The following is a 20,266-nucleotide window of genomic DNA, read 5'->3' as shown; positions in this document are numbered from 1 at the left end:
AAAGCTTAATAGCAAGAAATGCATTATAGTACCTTTTGGGAAATCTTCTGCCTTGGGTCACTACATCATCAATAAAGCACCCTTAAATGTTGATTCTCTAGTCAGGGATCTGGGACCTCATGTAGATAGTAACATAGCCTTCGACTAGCACGTGTCCAAGGTAGTAAGAAAATCCTTGTATGTTGCTCAACTTAAAAGCAAGGGCATGACATTTAGGTTCAAAGAGGTCATCATACGAATGTACTCTGCCTTCATCAGACCCATCATAGAGTATAATCCCCATTTTGGTATGTACCTGACCAGACATATGCAGCAACTGGAATGTCCACAGAGTTTCCTTACAAAAAGAATAAAGGGAATAAACACAATGTCCTGCGCTGATTACTGGCTCCTCTGTCTCTGATGGACAGAGGCAGTCAGTAAATCGACACCTATATATATCAGATTTGTGGGTCACATTTGGGTTGCATGGCTATTTTTATAAGAGCCCTAGTGGTCGTTAGTCTAGTATGCACCTATGAATCAGTGAAACAGGGAAGGAGATGAAGGAGGAGTTCATGAAGATGTAGAGGAATTGACAAAGTATTGTGAATATTTGAAGAGAGAAGGGAAGTTTTTTAGAAAATAATCAGTGTAATGTTATGTATAAGGCCATAATAGTGTTGCAAGGAATGGTGTGATAGAGAAACTGGTGTATTGATTTGGTAGAGCTCAGTATGTATAGTTTTAAAGTAGAATTAAATGCTGCACCCCTGAGATGATTTAAGAATTGCATATGAATGCTTAGCCCGTTCATTTTTTTTTCTGCTTTTGTTAAATTATGTTATGGCAATGTATATATTTTACATGTGGCACGAAGCTGAGATCAGCATAATGTATATGTAATTAAAAATGTTCAGTAAATGTTTTGATACAAAAATAAAGGCTTCCTAAAACATGTTCAGCTCTCTTGAAGAAACCGCAAAAGGCATAGAGCTAATTTGTACTGATGTCACTATGACAAGCACCCCCAGTGTCCCAGCTTTTATAAACTTTTTGCTTTGGTTTGCACAGAAGCACGGCATGTTGCGTAACAGAGAGATGCTTCCAAAGGGCTGTCCACATCAAAGAAAACATGCATGCAAATTAAGCAAAGACCAAATAAAAGAGGTATGAATATAGATGCAATTTCAAAATGAAATGTGCCTGTTCTGAATATATTACCATCAGTATTAAGGAAGAGGCATGTCTTTGCACCATGAATCTGAAATGAGTCATTATCGTTTTCCTCCTCGCTAACAATCTGCATGCTGTCTTATCTTTTCATATGCAGCACTAAAGCTTCAGATTTTCAATCCTCTGTATTAATTGCTCCTTACACCTGTAGGCTTAGTTATTTGTTTGTTGCACAGCACAAGCAGAATATGTTTCCAAAACAGTCAAGACCATCTTACTTTTCCGCATTCTTTGTACATTTTTGAAATGTGCTGAAAGAGAAAGTCCTGTCATCACCTGTCTGCATTAATGTGTATAGCACACAGCAACACTGTAGGATGTTCCTGTTTGGCATCTACTTTCCTAAAGTAAAAGCCAGTTCGAAAGGGCTCTGGCTAAGTTTGCAGATGACTGCCGGCAGTCACCAAATCCCCAAATGACTTAGTCATCCTGTAGGAAGGTTTGTCCCAAATAAGTAACTGGTGCAAAAATCATAGACTGAAACTAAATGCTAAAAAATGCATTACTGTATCATTTGGGAAGTCATCTACCCCAGAGAAGTGCCCCACTGACAATATGCCCCTAAGAGTTGACCCAGTTGTTTGGGATTTGGGAACTTGTGTGGGCAATGACCTTTCTTTTGACCAATGTGTCTATTGTTGTAAGAAAATTCTTCCATATTTCACAACTTATAAACAGAGATTGTGTCTAGATCTAGGGATGTCAGCCCTCATTAGGCCAATCAATTAATACAATGCCCCCTTAGGCATGTATCTGTCCAGACACATGCAACAACTGAAACGCCCATAGAGATAACCTTAGTGAAAGTGTACAACACCTAAACAACACATGCTACATAGACCTACTTAAATCCCTGTCACTATACTCTATATCCTATAGACTGCTAAGAGGTGACCTGTGTTTAGCATACAAGTCATCCTCCAACCCATTATTAATGATTTATTGCACATCAGCAAGTCAGATGGCATCAAAATACTCAGTCTAGGGATTTAAAGCTTTTCTGCAACATCAACAAAATGGTTTGGAGGGAAAGGTGTATCTTGCAGAGGATACCGCTGCTGTGGAAAAGACTCCATATCCACATAAAACAAAGTTTATCCCTGTTCATATTCAAGTGCAACTTAAATCTGTGTATGGGAAACAGAAACTTTACTCCAGGACTGCCCTTGTACTACTAATGGACAGAGGCAGTCCCTCAGTACTTTATACCATTTGTGAATCTCCTCAATTTATCATGGGTATGATTCCTGTTATTTTTATTAGGGGTAATTTATAGATCTGAAGTAGGAGATTCATTTGTCTGCAACCTGTGGGTTATGGATCCGATATCGGATCCGAACCGGCATGGTTTACCAGCTATGGATCCAAGCTCTCAGCTCCTCCCCTCACCCATAATACCCTGCTCTACCCTCATGACCCCAGATCTCGTTTGCCGCGCATGGTGACCAGATTGTTTTTCCAGCTCTCCAGCTAAGTGATAGTTTTCAGCATTTAAATTGTAAAATTTAAATAATTTTTTGGTTGATTTGTATGAAAGTGTAGGTTTCCCTTTGTGTATTATTATTTTTGTTAGAGTTTAATCTAAAATTTATATCCCTCCCCTCGCTGGTAGCGTAGTGTGTGTGTTGGGCCTGTGAGTGATTTTGGTTTTTTTTTTTAGTTACTTACCTTAGTTAGTAACTGTTGTTTGTTAGCTTGGGATGTCTGAGCAGCCCAAGGCTATTTTTTCTAAGTGCTCCGAGTGTGGCCATAAGCTTTCCCCAGCTGATGGCCACACTCGGTGTGTTAGATGCCTGGGGGTTGAACACCTCACATCTGGATGTTCCATTTGTGCAGGGTTCAACCCCAGGGCATTGAAGGAGCAGAGGTCCAAGCTTGTTTTGGCGGGCCTTTTACCGCCGGACTTGGCTCCGACCTCCGCTCCTTCGGGGGTAACCGTCCCCACGGTTATTCCCTCTCCGGCTCCCCCTCCTCCTTCTGGGACTCAACCTCCCGCTTCTGGTTCGGAGGAGAGGGATGCTAGAAAAAGGGACCGGAGGGAGAAGCACCATAAGCGGCGGGCCGAGACCTCTGTTTCGGCCCCGCCAGCCAAGCGGGCTTCTCCCCCGGCTCCATTGTCGGCTGGATCTCCTCCTCCTCGGCTCCGGTCTCCAGTGTGTTTTCACGGGACCTGAGGAGGAGGAGACCCGATCTCCGTCGAGGCTATCGAGGAGGCACTCAAGGCCTATCTCGGTAGCCTCGTCGAGATCTACGTACAGCCTATCGGATGCTGATCTGGACAGGATGATGAGAAGGTTCATCCAGGCCCAGATGCAGATGGGAGTGCTCTTGCCTCCCCCCCCCCCCGGGGGGGAGCTCGACCCCCTTTTTCAAGCCGATTGCTCTTTCTCCGACCCGCTACCCGGGTTCGGAGCAGTTGGAGCCGAGCAGCTTCGGTGCCGGGGGTGGGTCGGCGTCGATAGTACTTGGTACTTCGGATCCGACCCTGCCCTCGAGTGCATCGTATCCGACCTCTCGGAGCCTGGATCCGAGCCTCGGATCTGGGGGGATCAGTGCTCCTTCGGCGCCGTCTGTGTCGGAGCGCACTGTCCCTTCGGATCCGTGCGCTTCGGCGCCGGCTCCGATCCACTCTTCGGATCCGAGGGGGAGCCGATTGTCGGATCCTTTGGTCGAGGTCGGCTCCCCTTCGGCGTTTGATGTAGTGGAGAGGGCCCTGTTGAGGGTCTCCGGACCCCCGGCACTTGTTTCGGCTCCGTCCCGCGCTCCCTCTGCACTGGGTCAGGCTTCCACCATCCGGCCCTTGGGACAGCCCGCTTCTATGCCCCAAGCTGTTCCCCTGGAACAGGTTGCTGCTTGCGAGGAGTTCTCTGACAGTCCCCCAGAGGATGTTCCTCGCAAGCATTCGTGCAAAAGGAGGCACATTGACTCCCCCGAGTCTCTCACGGAAGACACGGATTTGGAGGAAGGGGAAGGCTCCCCACGGTCACCCCCCGAGGATGTCTCATTTGGAGACATCATGGAAATGCTCCGTATAAGGGGGGGTGGTCTGCCCCCAAGTCTTCCTCGGACGAGTCCGTGTTCTTGGAGGCATTTGAAGCGGGCCTGTCTACCTCTTGGGTGTCCCCTCCTGCCGACCCCCTGGTGGACCTCATTACCACCAGGGCGTGGAAGGAACCGGACACCGTGGAGCCAATCCCTAAGAGGCCTGACAGGATCCTCAGCCCACCGTCTGACCGTGCCCATTGGAGTAAGGGGCCTCCGGTAGATGCCATGTTGACGGCGGCCACCAAGAGGGAACTTGCTCAGGAGAGTCCCTCAGCCCATCCCCCGAGCAAGGAGTCTCGGATGATGGACCGCTTGGGGAAGCGGATGTTTAGTTCAGCGACCTTCTTGGTAAGGGCGCTGAACTACCTGGCACACGTTATTAGGATGCAGCGAGATCTCATTAAAGAATACGCTGCATCTCCCCCAGAGTCCATGTCGGAGGAGGACAAAGTGCTGCACTCCACCCGCATGGCCACTCTTAGATCAGTTACCAATACCTCTATGCGGCTACTCTCCCATGCTACGGAAGGCGCCACTAGAGCCACAGGGGCAGGTCTAGTCACCAGACGTCAGGCCTGGCTCCGTCATTGCGATTTCTCCGAGCCCTTCAAAGCGTCATTTGCGAATGCCCCCTTTGATGGTTCTGCCCTCTTTGGCAAAACCGTTCACAACACTTTGACCCAGAGCGAGAAGGACGGGAAGACGCTGTCTGCCATCGGAATCCGCTTCTCTGCACCCCAGAGGCCCTATTCTAGGAACCAAAAGGGTCAGAAGAAGATGTGGTTCCGGAAGTCGCAGCAATCCCATCCTGCTCCGGACAACCAGTCCTTCCGTGGCAGAGGAGGACAGGGAGGATGCCGCCCTAGAGGCAGAGGGGCTCCCAGGAACTTCGGGTCCAGAGAACCTTTCTCTGAACGGCCCGCGCAGCAACCCTGAGGGGTTGCCCGGCTGCTCCACTCTGGAGGCAGTCGGGGGACGTTTTTCGGAGCACCTAGCGGCATGGGAGTCCATAACATCAGACCGCTGGGTTCTCCAGATCATATCCAGAGGATACCGCATCCCTTTTCGTCACTTACCAAAGTTGAAGTCCCTCCCAGACGTTCCACCCGGTCAACGGGAGGCCGCTTTGGCAGAAATTGGCCATCTGCTAAAGAAAACAGCCATCCAGTCCGTCCCCCCAGACCAGATCGGATCAGGGTTCTACTCCAGGTTCTTTTTAGTGCCAAAAAAGACGGGGATCTAAGACCAATTTTAGACCTTTCTCTCTTGAACCTGGCAGTCCCCAAGGAAAAATTCCGAATGGTCACTCTGCAATCTGTTCTCCCCCTTCTGGGAGAAAATCACTGGATGTGTTCTATAGACCTCAAAGATGCGTACTACCACATCCTGATGGACAGGCGCTCCAGGAGGTTCCTCCGCTTCCGGCTGGGAGCCAGTCACTACCAGTTCCGGGTCCTTCCCTTTGGTCTCACCACAGCCCCCAGGGTGTTCACCAAAGTATTAGCAGTGGTAGCGGCCCACCTGAGGCTTCAGGGGGTGCAAGTCTTCCCCTACCTGGACGACTGGCTCCTTACCGCCCCAACAAGGCATCTACTACTATTGGAGTGAGACTCCTTTCTCCATCTTGCTCCCATTCTGGGCATTACAATAAATACAAAGAAATCCAACCTGGTGCCCACACAGCTCTTAGATTTTATAGGGGCCAGGTTAGACACAAGGAGTTTAAAAGCCTTCCTCACTGCGGACAGAGTTCAAAATCTGCAGCTCCAGGTGCGGGCCATTCTCCACTCAAGTTCTGTTCCAGCGGAGTTGGTCCTGAGGGCTCTAGGGTCCATGGCATCTGCTATAGCACTTCTTCCTCTTGCCAGGCTCAATATGCGCATCCTCCAGTGGACTCTCTTAGTACAATGGTCTTACCTTGCTCTCCCTATGCATCATCCCATTGCGATCAGCAAGGCTTGCAAGCGGTCCCTCCTGTGGTGGCTTCACTCCCCAGATCTCCACGGAGGCCTCCCATTTTGTGCTTCTCCCCCTCTCGCCACGGTGACCACGGACGCCTCCCGCCTCGGGTGGGGGGGGGCATTTTGCGGGTCGGACCGTCCAAGGCACATGGAACGATTCAGAGACCTTACTGCATATCAACGTTCTAGAGATGAGAGCAGTGCTCTTAGCGTTGCTAGCACTTCAGGACTTTCTTCCCATGGGAACAATTGCGATTCAATCGGACAACATGTCAGTGGTCTGGTACATCAACAAGCAAGGGGGAACGAGGTCTTACCCTCTTTGTCGAGAAGCCATGAGAGTTTGGGAATGGGCAATCTCCACCAACCGCTTTCTAATAGCAACGCACATTCCGGGTCGGTCCAACATCCTGGCGGACAAGCTCAGTCGCACCATTCTGACTCCTTACGAGTGGTCTCTCAATTTTCAAGTAGCGGAACGCATATTCGCACGGTGGGGAACCCCTTCATGCGATCTTTTTGCCTCTCCCTCAAACACCAAGTGCGACAGTTTTTTCGCTCTGATACCTCCTCCAGGAGGTTCTCCAAGAGACGCTCTGGTGCATGCTTGGCCACCCGGTCTTCTGTATGCTTATCCACCCTTGCCTCTGATGCTCCAAGTTCTTCAGAAAGCCTCTCGGGTAGGTTGCAGAATGATTCTCATTGCTCCGTTTTGGCCTCGACAGATCTGGTTCCCCTTCCTAAGGTCTCACTCGGTGAATCCTCCTTGGATTCTAGATCCCATTCCGGATCTGATATCTCATCCATCTTGCAAATCTCCTCCGAACCTGGACAACCTGAAGCTGACCGCTTGGCTGCTCCAGTTCCACTCTTGATCAGGACTCCCGGTATTTCGTCCCCGGTTAAGGCGATCCTGGTGGCAGCTCATAAACCATCCACTAGGAAAGTCTACAGCAGCAAGTGGAAATGGTTTTCTTTGTGGGCAGAGCGGCAAGGCCTGAATCCCTTCACGGTTCCTCTCCCTTTAGTGCTTGATTTCTTAACCACTCTTTTTAACGATGGTGCCAGCAGTTCCACAGTCAAAGTACAACTGGCGGCAATTTCACATTATCACATTGGTCATGACTCTAGTCCACTCATGTCAGCCAAGTTGTGTAAAATTTTCCTTAAAGGTACTTTCCTTCTCAGGCTCCCTATAAAACAAGCGGTTCCCCCCTGGGACCTTTCCTTAGTTCTCCAGGCCTTGACCGCCCCCCCCCCCTTCGAACCAGCAGCTACGGTGGATCTCAAATTCTTGTCTTTCAAGACGGCTTTTTTAGTAGCCATTACATCGGCCAAGAGAGTTTCAGAGCTCCAAGCATTATCAGCTAAACCTCCTTACTTGGTCTTTCATCCGGACCGTGTTTACCTCAGGACCAACCCGTCCTTTCTTCCTAAAGTAGCTTCTGAAGCAAACATTAACCAATCCATTAACCTCCCTGTTTTCTTCCCTAAATATGAAAACAAAGGTGAATACAAGCTTCACTCCTTAGATGTTCACAGGCAACTTAGATTTTATCTAAACAGAACGGCTGGTCATAGGCAATCCGACCAGCTGTTCATTTCCTTTGCTAAATTTAATTTGGGCAAGCCAATTTCTAAAGTATCTCTGTCTCGCTGGATTTCACAGTGTATCTTATTGGCTTATCAAGCTTCAGGAAGGCCCGCACGGAGGGTGTACACGCCCATTCAACCCGGTCAGTATCTACCTCGGCAGCCTTTAAGGCTAGGATTCCTCTAGATGATATTTGTGCTGCAGCCACGTGGGCTTCATCTCATACTTTTATTTCCCACTACAAGTTGGATCTTGCATCTAGGGGTAGAGCATCCTTTGGCTCCGGTGCTCGGAATATCCTTCCATGATGGCCGCCCAAGATTCAGGTAGCTGGGGACTCTGTCCCACAGGTTGCAGACAAATGAATCTCCTACTTCAGATTTAGAAGTTATGTACTCACCATAACGTTCCATCTGAGTAGGTGTATTCATTTGTCTGCAACCATCCCCCTCCTATCCCCCTGGCCTTTCAGTTTCCTGCATATTATGTGTTACCCTTTTCAGGGTGTTCTTGCTGTTGGCAAACTCGATCTGAGGTCATGAGGGTAGAGCAGGGTATTATGGGTGAGGGGAGGAGCTGAGAGCTTGGATCCATAGCTGGTAAACCATGCCGGTTCGGATCCGATATCGGATCCATAACCCACAGGTTGCAGACAAATGAATACACCTACTCAGATGGAACGTTATGGTGAGTACATAACTTCTAATTATCGATTATGGGATGGGTAAGGCTAATCTGTAATGGAATAGGTTATTTCAAGCACATAAAGGGAAATTGGTTAGGCTTAAAATAGTCCCTAAAGGCAGCTAGCCTAGTATTTAGCTATGAACCTATGTACCTTCATTAGGTAAACTCTGTTCTCTCAGTTGTGTGCATTGATGCCCGCGGTAGATACCATAATCATAATAACCTGCAGTCAAATTAGTACCTTTCTGCATCTATGTTTTAATCTCTGCTACTTACCTTGGCACTGTTATTTTTGCCCTCCAATGTGTTACTGTTGTTTCTACCTAAATGAGTTTGTAAGAAAAAACTCTGTTACTGCTTAAAGAAAGAGAAGTTATCAAAGCATTGAACACTGTGTACCATTTTATTACTAACTGTATTGGAGTGCAATGTAAGAAGACCTGCTTCTTTTCAAAATAATAAATTGTTCCATGTCTGTTCCTGTATTTGATTTTGTGAATGCTAGCACTGATTTTTTAATAGTCAGAGACATAGACATGCACTTTCAAATCCTATTACCTGATGACTTTCAAGAGATTAACCAAATTTACTATGGAATGTAAAAAATACATTTTTTGGAGACTAAGAGCAAGGAAGTAACAAAAATTATGCACCCGTAGGCCAATGACTTCACATGCATTGTCTGCTTGAGGGCTGAGACATTTATAAAACTGTCCTGCAATAAGTATGTCCCCAATTTTTTGTATAATGTACTGATTCTGTCAGGAGATGTGAATTCCTGCAGAATTATTACCGGTGAACAGGATCATCTGCTTGTACAAGCTGACACCTGACTCATGACTATTGTTCATTGAATATGAAACAAACAATAGTGAAGAAAGCAGTAGGTTTTATGTTGTTTTTGAAATCATCACAAGCTATGTCCTGGAAAAAGAACCTGTAAAGCAAATGGAATGTCTTCCCAACAGATCAGAACTGGAAATCATGTAAGGGCAGCTCCACCACCAAGATAGGTAGTTACTAGACATTCAGTGCAGGACATCATTAAAGAGCCTACCTCAAATTCCCAGTTGCCCCAAAGCACTGTTTGGTTAAGACAGTCGCTCAAGGTCGCGCAGTAGGCAAATAAAGGGTAAGGGAATCAAACCCTGAACCACAAGAATAAGCTTGTTAATTTCTCATAGCTTTAGTCCTTTGCTCCATGGTGCTTTCATGTTTATGGACCCTTTATTTTAAATATTCATTATTACATTATTAGAAGATATGGGGAGAATTTTGCTGGGCTTTAACAGCATTTGGTTCTGAGAATTATGGACTTGTGAGCTGTTTCCTGTGGTCCAAGGTTTGATTCCTATAGCCTCCATTGCCTAACTGTGTGACTCTGAGCAAATCACTTAATCAGACATCACTCCCAGACCGAGTCTAAAAAAGGTACATGTAGATCAGTGCTCTACCCCAGTAAACAAATACAAATAAAGTAAAACAGGCAAAACAGCTATTCCATCTGCATTTCAGTAAGACTGTTTACAGATGTTTTCATTTGATTATTTAATTAAAAAAATAGACGGAGCACTCACATTTCAGGCTTATATGAATACGGTCCATCTCAAGGTAATTGCTTCCTGTAAAGTTTCCTTGTGTCTCACTCCTGTCATCCTGCTTGTCCATTTTTGCCATTTAAACAAAAATATTTTGTGAGTCAGTTAAAAGTGTGGCCATATGAGCTCAGAATCCTAGTAGAAAGTAATAACTGTGGTGCTAACAACAGTTTCCCATCAGCTAGGACCCATGCTGACTTGCTTTTAATTTGTATTTCATGCTGTTGAAGACCACTTTTTTCATGATGGATAAAGTATTGCAAGTCAAACACTTTTTTGTGTTGTGTGTCTTGAAATGTCTTCTATGTCATGACTTTTTTTTCAGTATCTTCCATTCTGCTGGCTGCTTCTGCTTCCTATTTTATTTCTCAGATTATTTTGAAAGATTCTTCCCATGTTTGTTCCTTCAAGTGTGTTTAAAAATATGTACATATAACAGTATTGTGAATATTTCATATCTTTGCTGTGATTTATTTTATCTGCTTTTAAATATCTTTATGTACCAGCAGAATGAATCATCCCAGCTTTTGTTTCCGTTGCATAATTAAACATGTAATGTCATTTTTATATTATTTGCAGTGTTCATATGGTAATCTTTAATGTCTGTGTTATGCACAGAGAATATGTGAAATAGGTCCACTGTGGGGGTCAGTACATTGTGGTGGTCAACAAGTTTAAAAAAATGTAAAGATAATAAATGAAATATTTTTGATTTAGAGTGTCTGTCGTGCTTTAAAGTATTAAGGAGGGGTTTAATTTAGGAAGGGTTTTCCGAAGGTCTCTTTCATAGATTTGATATTACTACTTGATTGTGTTTAACAATTATTTTTGTCTCTCTTTTCTTTTGTTTGTTTTAGACCTTAGTTCTTCATAAAATTGGCTGTGTGCAGGTGCATAATTGAGAACATTATGACAAAAGGATTTGTGAAACTGCACAATTGGGTGATTCACCAATGGTAGTTGTTGTGCAGGACTTAGTATCTGCAAAAGTAATTATTGAAAAGTATACAGTGATCCTTTAGCCTGGTTTGGAACTAAAATGACGTTTGGTCAGCTGTTGCTGAATGAGTGATATGCAAGTATGCAACTGATGCGTAGTGCTCTTTGTAGTTAAATATAGACAATTCTCGTCATCTCTGTAGCATAAATGGATGGAGCCCTGTCAGTGCTCTAGACAGCACAGTTTTGCTTAGTGTTCTGAATGCTAGAGAAGATGGCTGAGGAGGGCTGGGAGTGAACACTGACACAGGTCATTTATCTTGATGGGTGAAGGTGTGTGGGAGGGTTCACAGTTCCACATCAAGAGCTCCACCTGGATAATAGACAGGTACTGAAGCTTCTTCATCTTTGTACTTAAAAAGCATGGCTTTGTCAAGAAGTGTGCATTTTCATTCATTGGAAATTAGAGGTAAGTGAAGTATGTTGTTGAACCAGGTTCATCATATCAGCCACTGCAAAGTGCTTTTCAACCGGTAGTGGGAGGTGTTAGGAGCACATATAAATTTTCTAACCCCTGTTTGAATGATGGTTATGGTCCCTGTCACACTCTCCCCATGTTCAAGTACATTAGAATCATGAGAAACAAATAGGTCAGTACTGTACAGTAGCTTGATGGTCATGGTGGGACAGGGCCAAAAAGATTTTTTTTAAGACGTGTGTAATACTGGCCTTATAAAGAAGTATTAACCTGACTGAGGATCAGGAAGATCATAAAATGCAAACTCCACTTGTTCCATCCAGATGTTAAGTTCTGTTGCATTACCTAGACTTAAGAGTACCACATGGAAAGTAAGCATGCAGATAAATCTTCCTCTGTTTGTATCGCTTCTTTATTCTACAGTCTTTGCACACACCATTATATTTTTCCATGCAATCTCTTTTCTATTTTGTATTTACACAGCATCTCCTACATCTATGGATAACTGGCAGAGAATGAGTAGGGAAAGAGTAGCTTGTTTAGTTTCTTATTAAAATATTTTTTCCCTTTAAAACTGTAGGCTTTTGAGGAACATTGACAAGCCATTCTGAAGAGTGCATTTTCAGTTAAAAAATATTATCAGAAGCTGTGAGTGATGGATCATTTGATATCTGTGCCAAAGGCCAAGGTTTAAGGAAATCAAGTGACTTAGAAACCCTTTTGGGGTAAGATCTTCAAATCTCCAGTGGAAGTCTGTCTATGAGCTTCTACTAGTAAGAATTAATGAGAGCTATTGAAAAATTTGTACTGGCACACTATTCATAGATATTTAAGCAGGATTCAGAAAGATTATTGCTAGAGGTAAGCCCTTTTTCTGATTCAAAGACAACCCCACCACTGTGCTTTACCTTGAAGAGGTATAGCACCACAGTGGGCTATCTCTCAGACCTCCAACACAGGACATACCAGAATGAAGGGTATTTATTGAAAAAAATACAATTAAGCCCTTTTGTCCGTCAACTTGGACTTCTTCAGAAAATAAAGCAATTGAAACAAAACACTCCTTTTAAATCATTCAGAATACAAATTAACAAACCAATTATCAGACTCAAAATCCATTTAAAGGGAACAGTTTTAAATATAATTCACTCATAAAATGTATAGTAAAATTTTGAACAATTTTATAAAATTGCACAAGTTGGTGCAAAATAACTTTAACCATCTAACTTAAAATCTACGCATTTATTTGTTCATTTATGTGATTATAATTTAGCTGCTCTCATTTTAAATACTGAATTTATTGAGACATAATCATTAGGACCTGGTCTAAATGTAGCATCCAATCTCAATTGCCACAAAAGCTGTCTATATTCCAAGTTGTTCTCCCATGCTACCCCCCCCCCCCCCAGCATCTCTGGGAACAACCTCTAATATCCCAAAAACAAACTTTGTAAAACCCTCACATGCACACGCATGTCTATATAATGCATTATTATGATTAGCCTTCCTTATATCATATAGATGTTCATAAATCCACGTGGAAAAACTTCTCTCAGTTTTTCCTACATAAAATGTGAAACGGTGATCACAAAGGGCCAAATAAACTAGTTCTACCGAGTTGCAATCTCCTTTTTTGAATACAACAGTTGTCCCTAATGCATTTCCTGCCTTTCAGTTATACACCTGCAGAAGCTACACATCCCACATTTTTTGGTCCCTTTACTTGGCACCGAACTCCCTCGTTCCAACACCTCCTTAATATTCCTATGTATCTTGTGTATAAATGTTGGTTTATGACCCAGGTGTTGGAACAAATCCATATCTGTCTTTAAAATAGCCCAGTTTTGGTAAATAATGTTTTTTACCTTCTGGCTTAACCTATCTTATTTTATTGCCATTGATTGGTGGAAGTTCCCAGTTTTTCCTTCCATACTCTGCCCTATTCCTTTTAACAGGTCCGGCTTCCCCAAAATACAACCAAATTTTGAGTCCCTGTTCTCTATCACTTCCTTCTCTATTGATTTTATCAAATGCTTCACAATGGTCCTTTTATGGTAGATATTTGGGTGGTATGTTTTTTGTGTGGAAAGGGAGTTTCTCTGAAATTGATGAATTTTTGGATTATTTGGTTAGCACTACTGATTTTTTAAAATTTACCCAGAACTACCTTAAGAAGGTAATACATTATTTAGCTGTTCAACATATGTGGGAAGAAGGAGTGTTAAAAACTAGTGTATATGTAGGAAAGAAACATTTTTGAACAGGTATCTCCATTTTAATAGCTGCCAACCCATGTATTGGAAGAAAAATTTGATAAAAGGTCAGTTTATCAGAGCTGCCAGGATGAGTTCTGATAATGATTTGTTCATGAAAGAAACAAACATCATGACCTTGATGTTTTTAGACAGGTGGTACCAATTAGAATTGCTAAAATCAATAGAGAAGGAAGTGATGGAGAACAGGGACTCAAAATCTGATTTGTATTTTGGGGAAACCGGACCTGTTAAAAGGAATAGGGCAGAGTATGGAATGAAAAACTGAGAACTTCCAACAATCAATGGCAATAAAATATGACTGGTTAAGCCAGAAGATAAAAAACATTATTTACCAAAATTGGACTATTTTAAAGACAGGTATGGATTTGTTCCAACACCTGGGTTATAAAGCAACATTTATACACAATGTACATAGGAATATTAAGGAAGTGTTGGAACGAGGGAGTTCAGTGCCAGATAAAGGGACCAAAAAATGTGGGAGGTGTAGCTTCTGCAGGTATATTACTGAAAGGGAGGCAGTGACACTAAAAAATGCATTAGGAACAACTGTTGTATTAAAAAAAGGAGATTGCAACTCGGTAGGACTAGTTTATTTGGCCCTTTGTGATCACTATTTCTCATTTTATGTGGGAAAAACTGAGAGAAGTTTTTCCAGGCGGATTTATGAACATCTATATGATATAAGGAAGGCTAATCATAATAATGCATTATATAGACATGCGTGTATATGTGAGGGTTTTACAAAGTTTCTTTTTGGATATTAGAGGTTGTTCTCCGAGATGCTAGGGGGGAGCATGGGAGAACAAGTTGGAGTATAGAGAGCTTTTGTGTCTGTTGAAATTGGATGCTACGTTTAGATCAGGTCTCAATAATTATGTCTCAATAAATTTAGTACTTAAAATGAGAGAAGCTAAATTATAATCTCATAAACCAACAAATAAATGCGTTGATTTTAGGTTAGGTGATTAATATTATTTTGTACTAACTTGTGCAATTTTATAAAATTGTTCAAAATTTTACTATACATTTTATGAGTGAATTTTTTTTTTAAACTGTCCCTTTAAATGGATTTTGATTCTGGCAATTTGTTTATTAATTTGAATTCTGAATGATTTAAAAGGAGTGTTTTGTTTCAATTGTTTTGAGTTCTGAAGAAGTCCAAGTTGACGGACGAAAGCACTTAACTGTATTTTTTCAATAACTATCCTTCGTTCTGGTATGTCCTGTGTTGGAGGTCATGTAATTTTTTGTTTCTTAGTTTTGGATTTTGCACAGACTGTCTCTCAGGCCTATTGAAGATGTAAATGAGACATTCCAGTGGAGTGGCATATAGTAATTAATCCTGCACTGTCCACAGAAAATGCCTTTGTTTAATGGTTTTCAAAGCTGAGTTATTCCTAGAACTGCTCAGCTGTGTAAATCACCACCATACCTCTCAACCTCTTACAGGAATAAATCTGGACAAAGCCTAAAATAATGGGGGGGTACAAATGCCCAACAGTAAGGACAGATTTTAAATATTGCTATTATAAACTTAAAAATTTGCTAGAATACAGTATTTGTATTAGCATGCATTTTCTGAAGGATATGAAGTCTGAAACCTAAATGCATGCCATTATTTACTGACTTCATTCCTCAGTGATTTGCCAGAAAACCATAAATTACATGACGGAACAGACCAAAAATATGAACAAAAATCTGGACGTTCTGCAAATAACTTGACAGCTGAGAGGTATACCACCATCAGATGTGTTATTTAACACTGCCAAAAGTGTGTTGTCACTAACTATTGTCAATGGGAGAGATCATGTTAGAGGCAAGTGCTAGAGAGTTAAGCAGATAGGTAGTATTGATGTGTGTGTGCATGTTTGCCTGTATGCAGAGGTATGAGTGGTGAAAGGTGTGTGTGTGTGTGGGTATCTGTATCTGTGTGTGTATCTGCCTGGGTGGTCACAGTAAGGAGGTTAGTTAGGGGATAGGAAGGATAGATGTGTGAATATGTATGGGTGAATAGGTGAGTATATCCGTGAAGGCATTTGGGGTGGGTGGGTGGTTGTGCATGTGTGTGTGCACGCATGCACATGAATGTGTGAATGTGCGTGTGTGTTTGGGGGTGTGGCTACCATACCTATAAACGTCACTTGACTAATGAACAAATCACACAGTAAGGGGAGACTTTTAAACATTAACTTAAGTCACCTCAAAAATGAATAGAACAGACTCTGCAGCAAGGATGATATATGGGGGTGCACTAGACACCAGGGGCACTCCTTAATATTACCATAATCCACTTAAAAAGTTAATAGAAGTCTGGTTTTGCATCATGAAGCATATTATGGACACAAAGACGTATGAAACGGTAATGTCTGGCATTATTACTGACTGACTGTAACAGTTATTGAATTAAGAGAGACATGCTCAAGACTTCTGGAAAAAGCATGTGGGAATTCTTGATGACACCAGGAAACCTTTTTAAAATGTTAATGTAATCCATTTTAAAAGTTAATAGAGTAACAGATCTTGCATCACAATGCATTTTTTTCTGAAGAATAAGAGGAGTGAATGTCTAATGACTCATTACTAACTGACTAAATTCATTTGTGATTTACAAGGGACAGTGAAAAAATAAGAGGCAACATAAGGGATAACATGGTAACTTGGAGACAGGTTAGAGATATGGCAGTGTGTGTACATGTGCATATGTGATTAATTGCGTATATGTGTGTGTGTGGGGGGGACTGTATGAGGGGGAATGCCTGTGTACAGCAAGGTCAGCCAAAAGCAGCTTGTAGCGTTTGTGGTAATCATCCAACTATTCAGAGGCATGCAAATTAGCCAGTAATGAGGTCTTTCCTCATTGCAGCTAATGTGTCTCTGAATTGCTGGTTTCCACAATTGTGCTACAATCCTTTTTTGAAGCATCTGTACCGATTGCGGACGGGCCCGTTTCTGAATTCTGGCCTTAAAGCAGTAATTCAGAGTACTGCCTTAGTACATCATTGGAGAGACAAGAGAACACCACATTTGTATCTTTACTTTGTGTTATATCTTTACATTTTGTTTAACAGGTTAGCAATACTGGGCCAAGGCCCAGTTTCAGACAGGACCTGGGAGCAATACAAAAATGCAATAATATATTTGAGAAAAGAATGCGTAACACTGGTGAGTAAAATATATATTAAGCATACCAAGCAGTGCTGGTACAAGACAACCAAACCTTTACAGATGTATGGTTACAGATTTATAGAAAGTACAAGCATTAAACCAATACTAAAGTGAGTCAAAACATATATGTCAGATATTTAAGCTTACCTGCACAATCAATCAACATAGTATCACTTTCCTAAGTATTTTATTGTAACTGAGCTCAGTGATATCTAAAGGGTACATAAAGAGGGGAGAAGGGTTTAGGTGAACTAAGTGACACATGGTATGTTGGAAAAGAAAAAAAAAATTGAATTATCATATTATTTTGCGATATAGCTAATTACAGAATAGTACTACCCACTTAAAGTGATGCAGATACATTAGTATAGCATGGAAGAATAGTATGTATGATGAAAACATATTTTTTTTTTAAGTACAGAAAAATTTGGTCAGATAGCACACTCATCTGTAGTTAGGGTTCTGGAGAAAATGTGAGTCTTACCACATCTTCTGCTCTAACAATTAGCATAGAACATAAGACGGACTCTCTGGCATACTTTCTGACAGTAATTTCCTGAATATTATGTGCTTACTGACTGTAAAATAATCTTTACAGGCCTTTTAAAGTATATTGTCAATAGACTTGCAGTTTACCTTTGGATGTGACAGAAAAATACAATTAAAACTAAAGCTCTAGACTATCCTAGAGTCCATAAACTAAATAAGACATTTACTGACCAACTTTTAGGGACAAACTAAGGTTGTTCGATAGATGACTAGTTATGTTCACTTGACTGTATTACTTTACATCTCAAAACAGCACTATAACATCACTTACCTATTCAAAACGTTTTCTCCACCATTTCCCTACCCTGACTTCTGTTTGTCTTTCTCTCACAATTTTCTTTGTAATCCCTGTTCTATTACAATGCACTGTCAAAACCCCCTTCTAAGCTGTCTTTTCTGACTTGTAATAAATATCTTTCAACATCTAATATCTCCTCTGTTCTCCTTGTTTCTTTCCTCTTGTCATCACCATCTTGTCTCACATAGCATGTATGTCTAATTCTCTCACATACCCCTCATCTCCTTACAGTCACCTTTACCTTTTCTCAAATCCAACTCTCTGTGCTTACTTCAGCCTCTATCCTGCTAACATTCTGTCACTTAGGCTTTCTTGTACATTTCTCACTACTGAATGTCACATGTCTCTCTCACTCAGCTCTCTTCTTGTCTTAGATAGTTGTGTCTTTCGGCTTTTAGGTTAGGGGTCGCCACAGCGGAACTCCGGTCCGCTAATGATTGGCAGTAGATTTTTACATGCCGAGTTGCCAGCTCTGACGTACAACCTTCAACGAAGGTACGCCCATTCATGCATGTCTCCACACAGAAGACGCTCTAGCTGAGAATCGAACAGGACAACGTCTTACTGTGAGACGACAACGCTACCGCAGCACCACCACCGCAGTACTTCTTGTCTTAGATAGTAGTCATGTTGAAATAGTCTCAACTTGTTTTTAAACTGTGAACCTACCAGATGTACACATGTAATCTTTCGCCATGCTTGACCATCTTTTTTTTTTTTTTTTTTTACAAATTTTTGCATGATAACTAGGACTTTTACTAGACCAACATATGGTGTAGGTCTTCTGATTGTATTTACTTAACTTAAAAGCTATCTAATGTGTTACTTGAAATGTTTTGTAGTGGTTGAATACATGTTTTAGAAAAGAAATTGGAAGGATTAAAACTTAGGAAAACTTTCTAAAGAAAGAGTGACCAGCAGATCGATCCTGTGCTGATAGTCAGGAAGTCCTGAGGTTTAGTGACAGCAATGAAGTCAGCTATAATATCTTGTCAAGAAAAAGGGTTAACTTGTAAGTAAAGGAGAGTGAACATTTGTTATTATATTAATAGCTTGTAGTGCAGTGTATCTATTATCTTTTGAAATAATCTTTTAATTTCTTTCAGACATATTTGGTTGTCTATTATTTAGTTTTTGTTTATTTTAAAAACAGATTTTAGATGTCCGTAATGTAATGGTGGTGGTGTCTCGATGGTATGGTGGTATCCTGCTGGGACCAGACCGTTTTAAACACATCAACAACTGTGCCAGAAATATACTTGTGGAGCATAATTATACAGAATCATTGGTAAGATGTAGAGTAAATGTTTTTATGTTAATGGCCTGAGTAAATAAATGGTATATAAAATTCAGGCTCAGAATGTTATTGTTATTGCTTCTCACAAATGTGTTCGAGTGTAGTTTTATCATTCTTTGGTTGAAAACCCAAGTGTATTGATTCTGCTTTTCTCTCTCTCTGCATATTAGATGTGTGTGTGTGTGTGTGTGTGTGTGTGTGTGTGTGTGTGTGTGTGTGTGTGTGTGTGTGTGTGTGTGTGTGTGTGTGTCTGTGTCCATCCACAACCTCTTTTTCCCATTTTTGCACATGAGGTCAAGGTGTCACTTCAACAATGACAGTTATCTAGACCCAATGTTTATACTGATAACTGCACCACATTAACAATGTGTGTTGACCCTAGCTCTGCTGCAGGTGTGCGTATATGTCTATATCAATATAGATAGATATATAGATACATAAACACACATACATACATGTACAAGCTTTGTTGATTTGGTTGACGTGTTTAATCAACCACATTTGGTCAACTATACACATAATTGACAGGTATGTGAGATCAACAGTCCCTGGGTTGGGGAATATTCACTTTTCCTGGGGATTGTGTGATCTTGGGCGTTAATGTATATAATTAATGGGGAGTGGGGGGCTTGCCCCAATGCAAAATACAGTGTTTTAAAGTTAGATATGTCTATGTTCTTCCATGGCCCATGCGTATGAGGATGTCAATGTTTCCATGTTTGACACAGAGTAGTTTACCTTCAGGATGGTTTTATGGCAATTAAATGAAATGCTGAAACATTTAATCACATTTTATCTGTGCAGGCATAGTGAATAACATCCTAACTGAAAAACATAAATAATGCAAACAAAGAAGGTTGAAAAGGGAAACAAGGTTATTTTTCTGATCTTATAACACAAACCCTACCACTGCATTTTAGACCAAATTTGTCTGAATAGTGATGGTGTTATAGGTAGGGTTTTTGTAAGGTTAGGTGTATGACTACAGTTAACAGCAGAGGGAAGGCTAGCAACTGCACCACCTTAACCATAACTGCACCACATTAACAATGTGTGTTAACCCTAGCCCTTGCCCCCAATCCTAATCATATACCTTACTGTATAAAAACCTTTTCTGTACCACTATCTCTAATCAAGGGAGTCAAGGACACACCACATACATCG

At 41.8% G+C, this 20,266-nt stretch overlaps 1 protein-coding gene across 1 annotated transcript in view; it reads left to right on the top strand.

Moving 5' to 3' along the window:
* IMPACT (impact RWD domain protein) overlaps positions 1–20,266 on the top strand; it is a 1,366,254-nt gene that overhangs the window by 1,248,922 nt on the left and 97,066 nt on the right. Inside the window, exon 11 of the mRNA XM_044065351.1 lies at positions 18,959–19,093. Coding sequence (XP_043921286.1) covers positions 18,959–19,093 — 135 coding nt within the window. The remainder of the gene's footprint in view (positions 1–18,958; positions 19,094–20,266) is intronic.

The sequence above is a fragment of the Protopterus annectens genome, chromosome 3.part0 (genome assembly GCF_019279795.1).
Source record: "Protopterus annectens isolate FY-2018-M chromosome 3.part0, PAN1.0, whole genome shotgun sequence".
Lineage (NCBI taxonomy): Eukaryota > Metazoa > Chordata > Ceratodontiformes > Protopteridae > Protopterus > Protopterus annectens.
The sequence above is the reverse complement of the archived record's forward strand: the minus strand, read 5'-3'. Positions and strand labels throughout refer to the sequence as shown.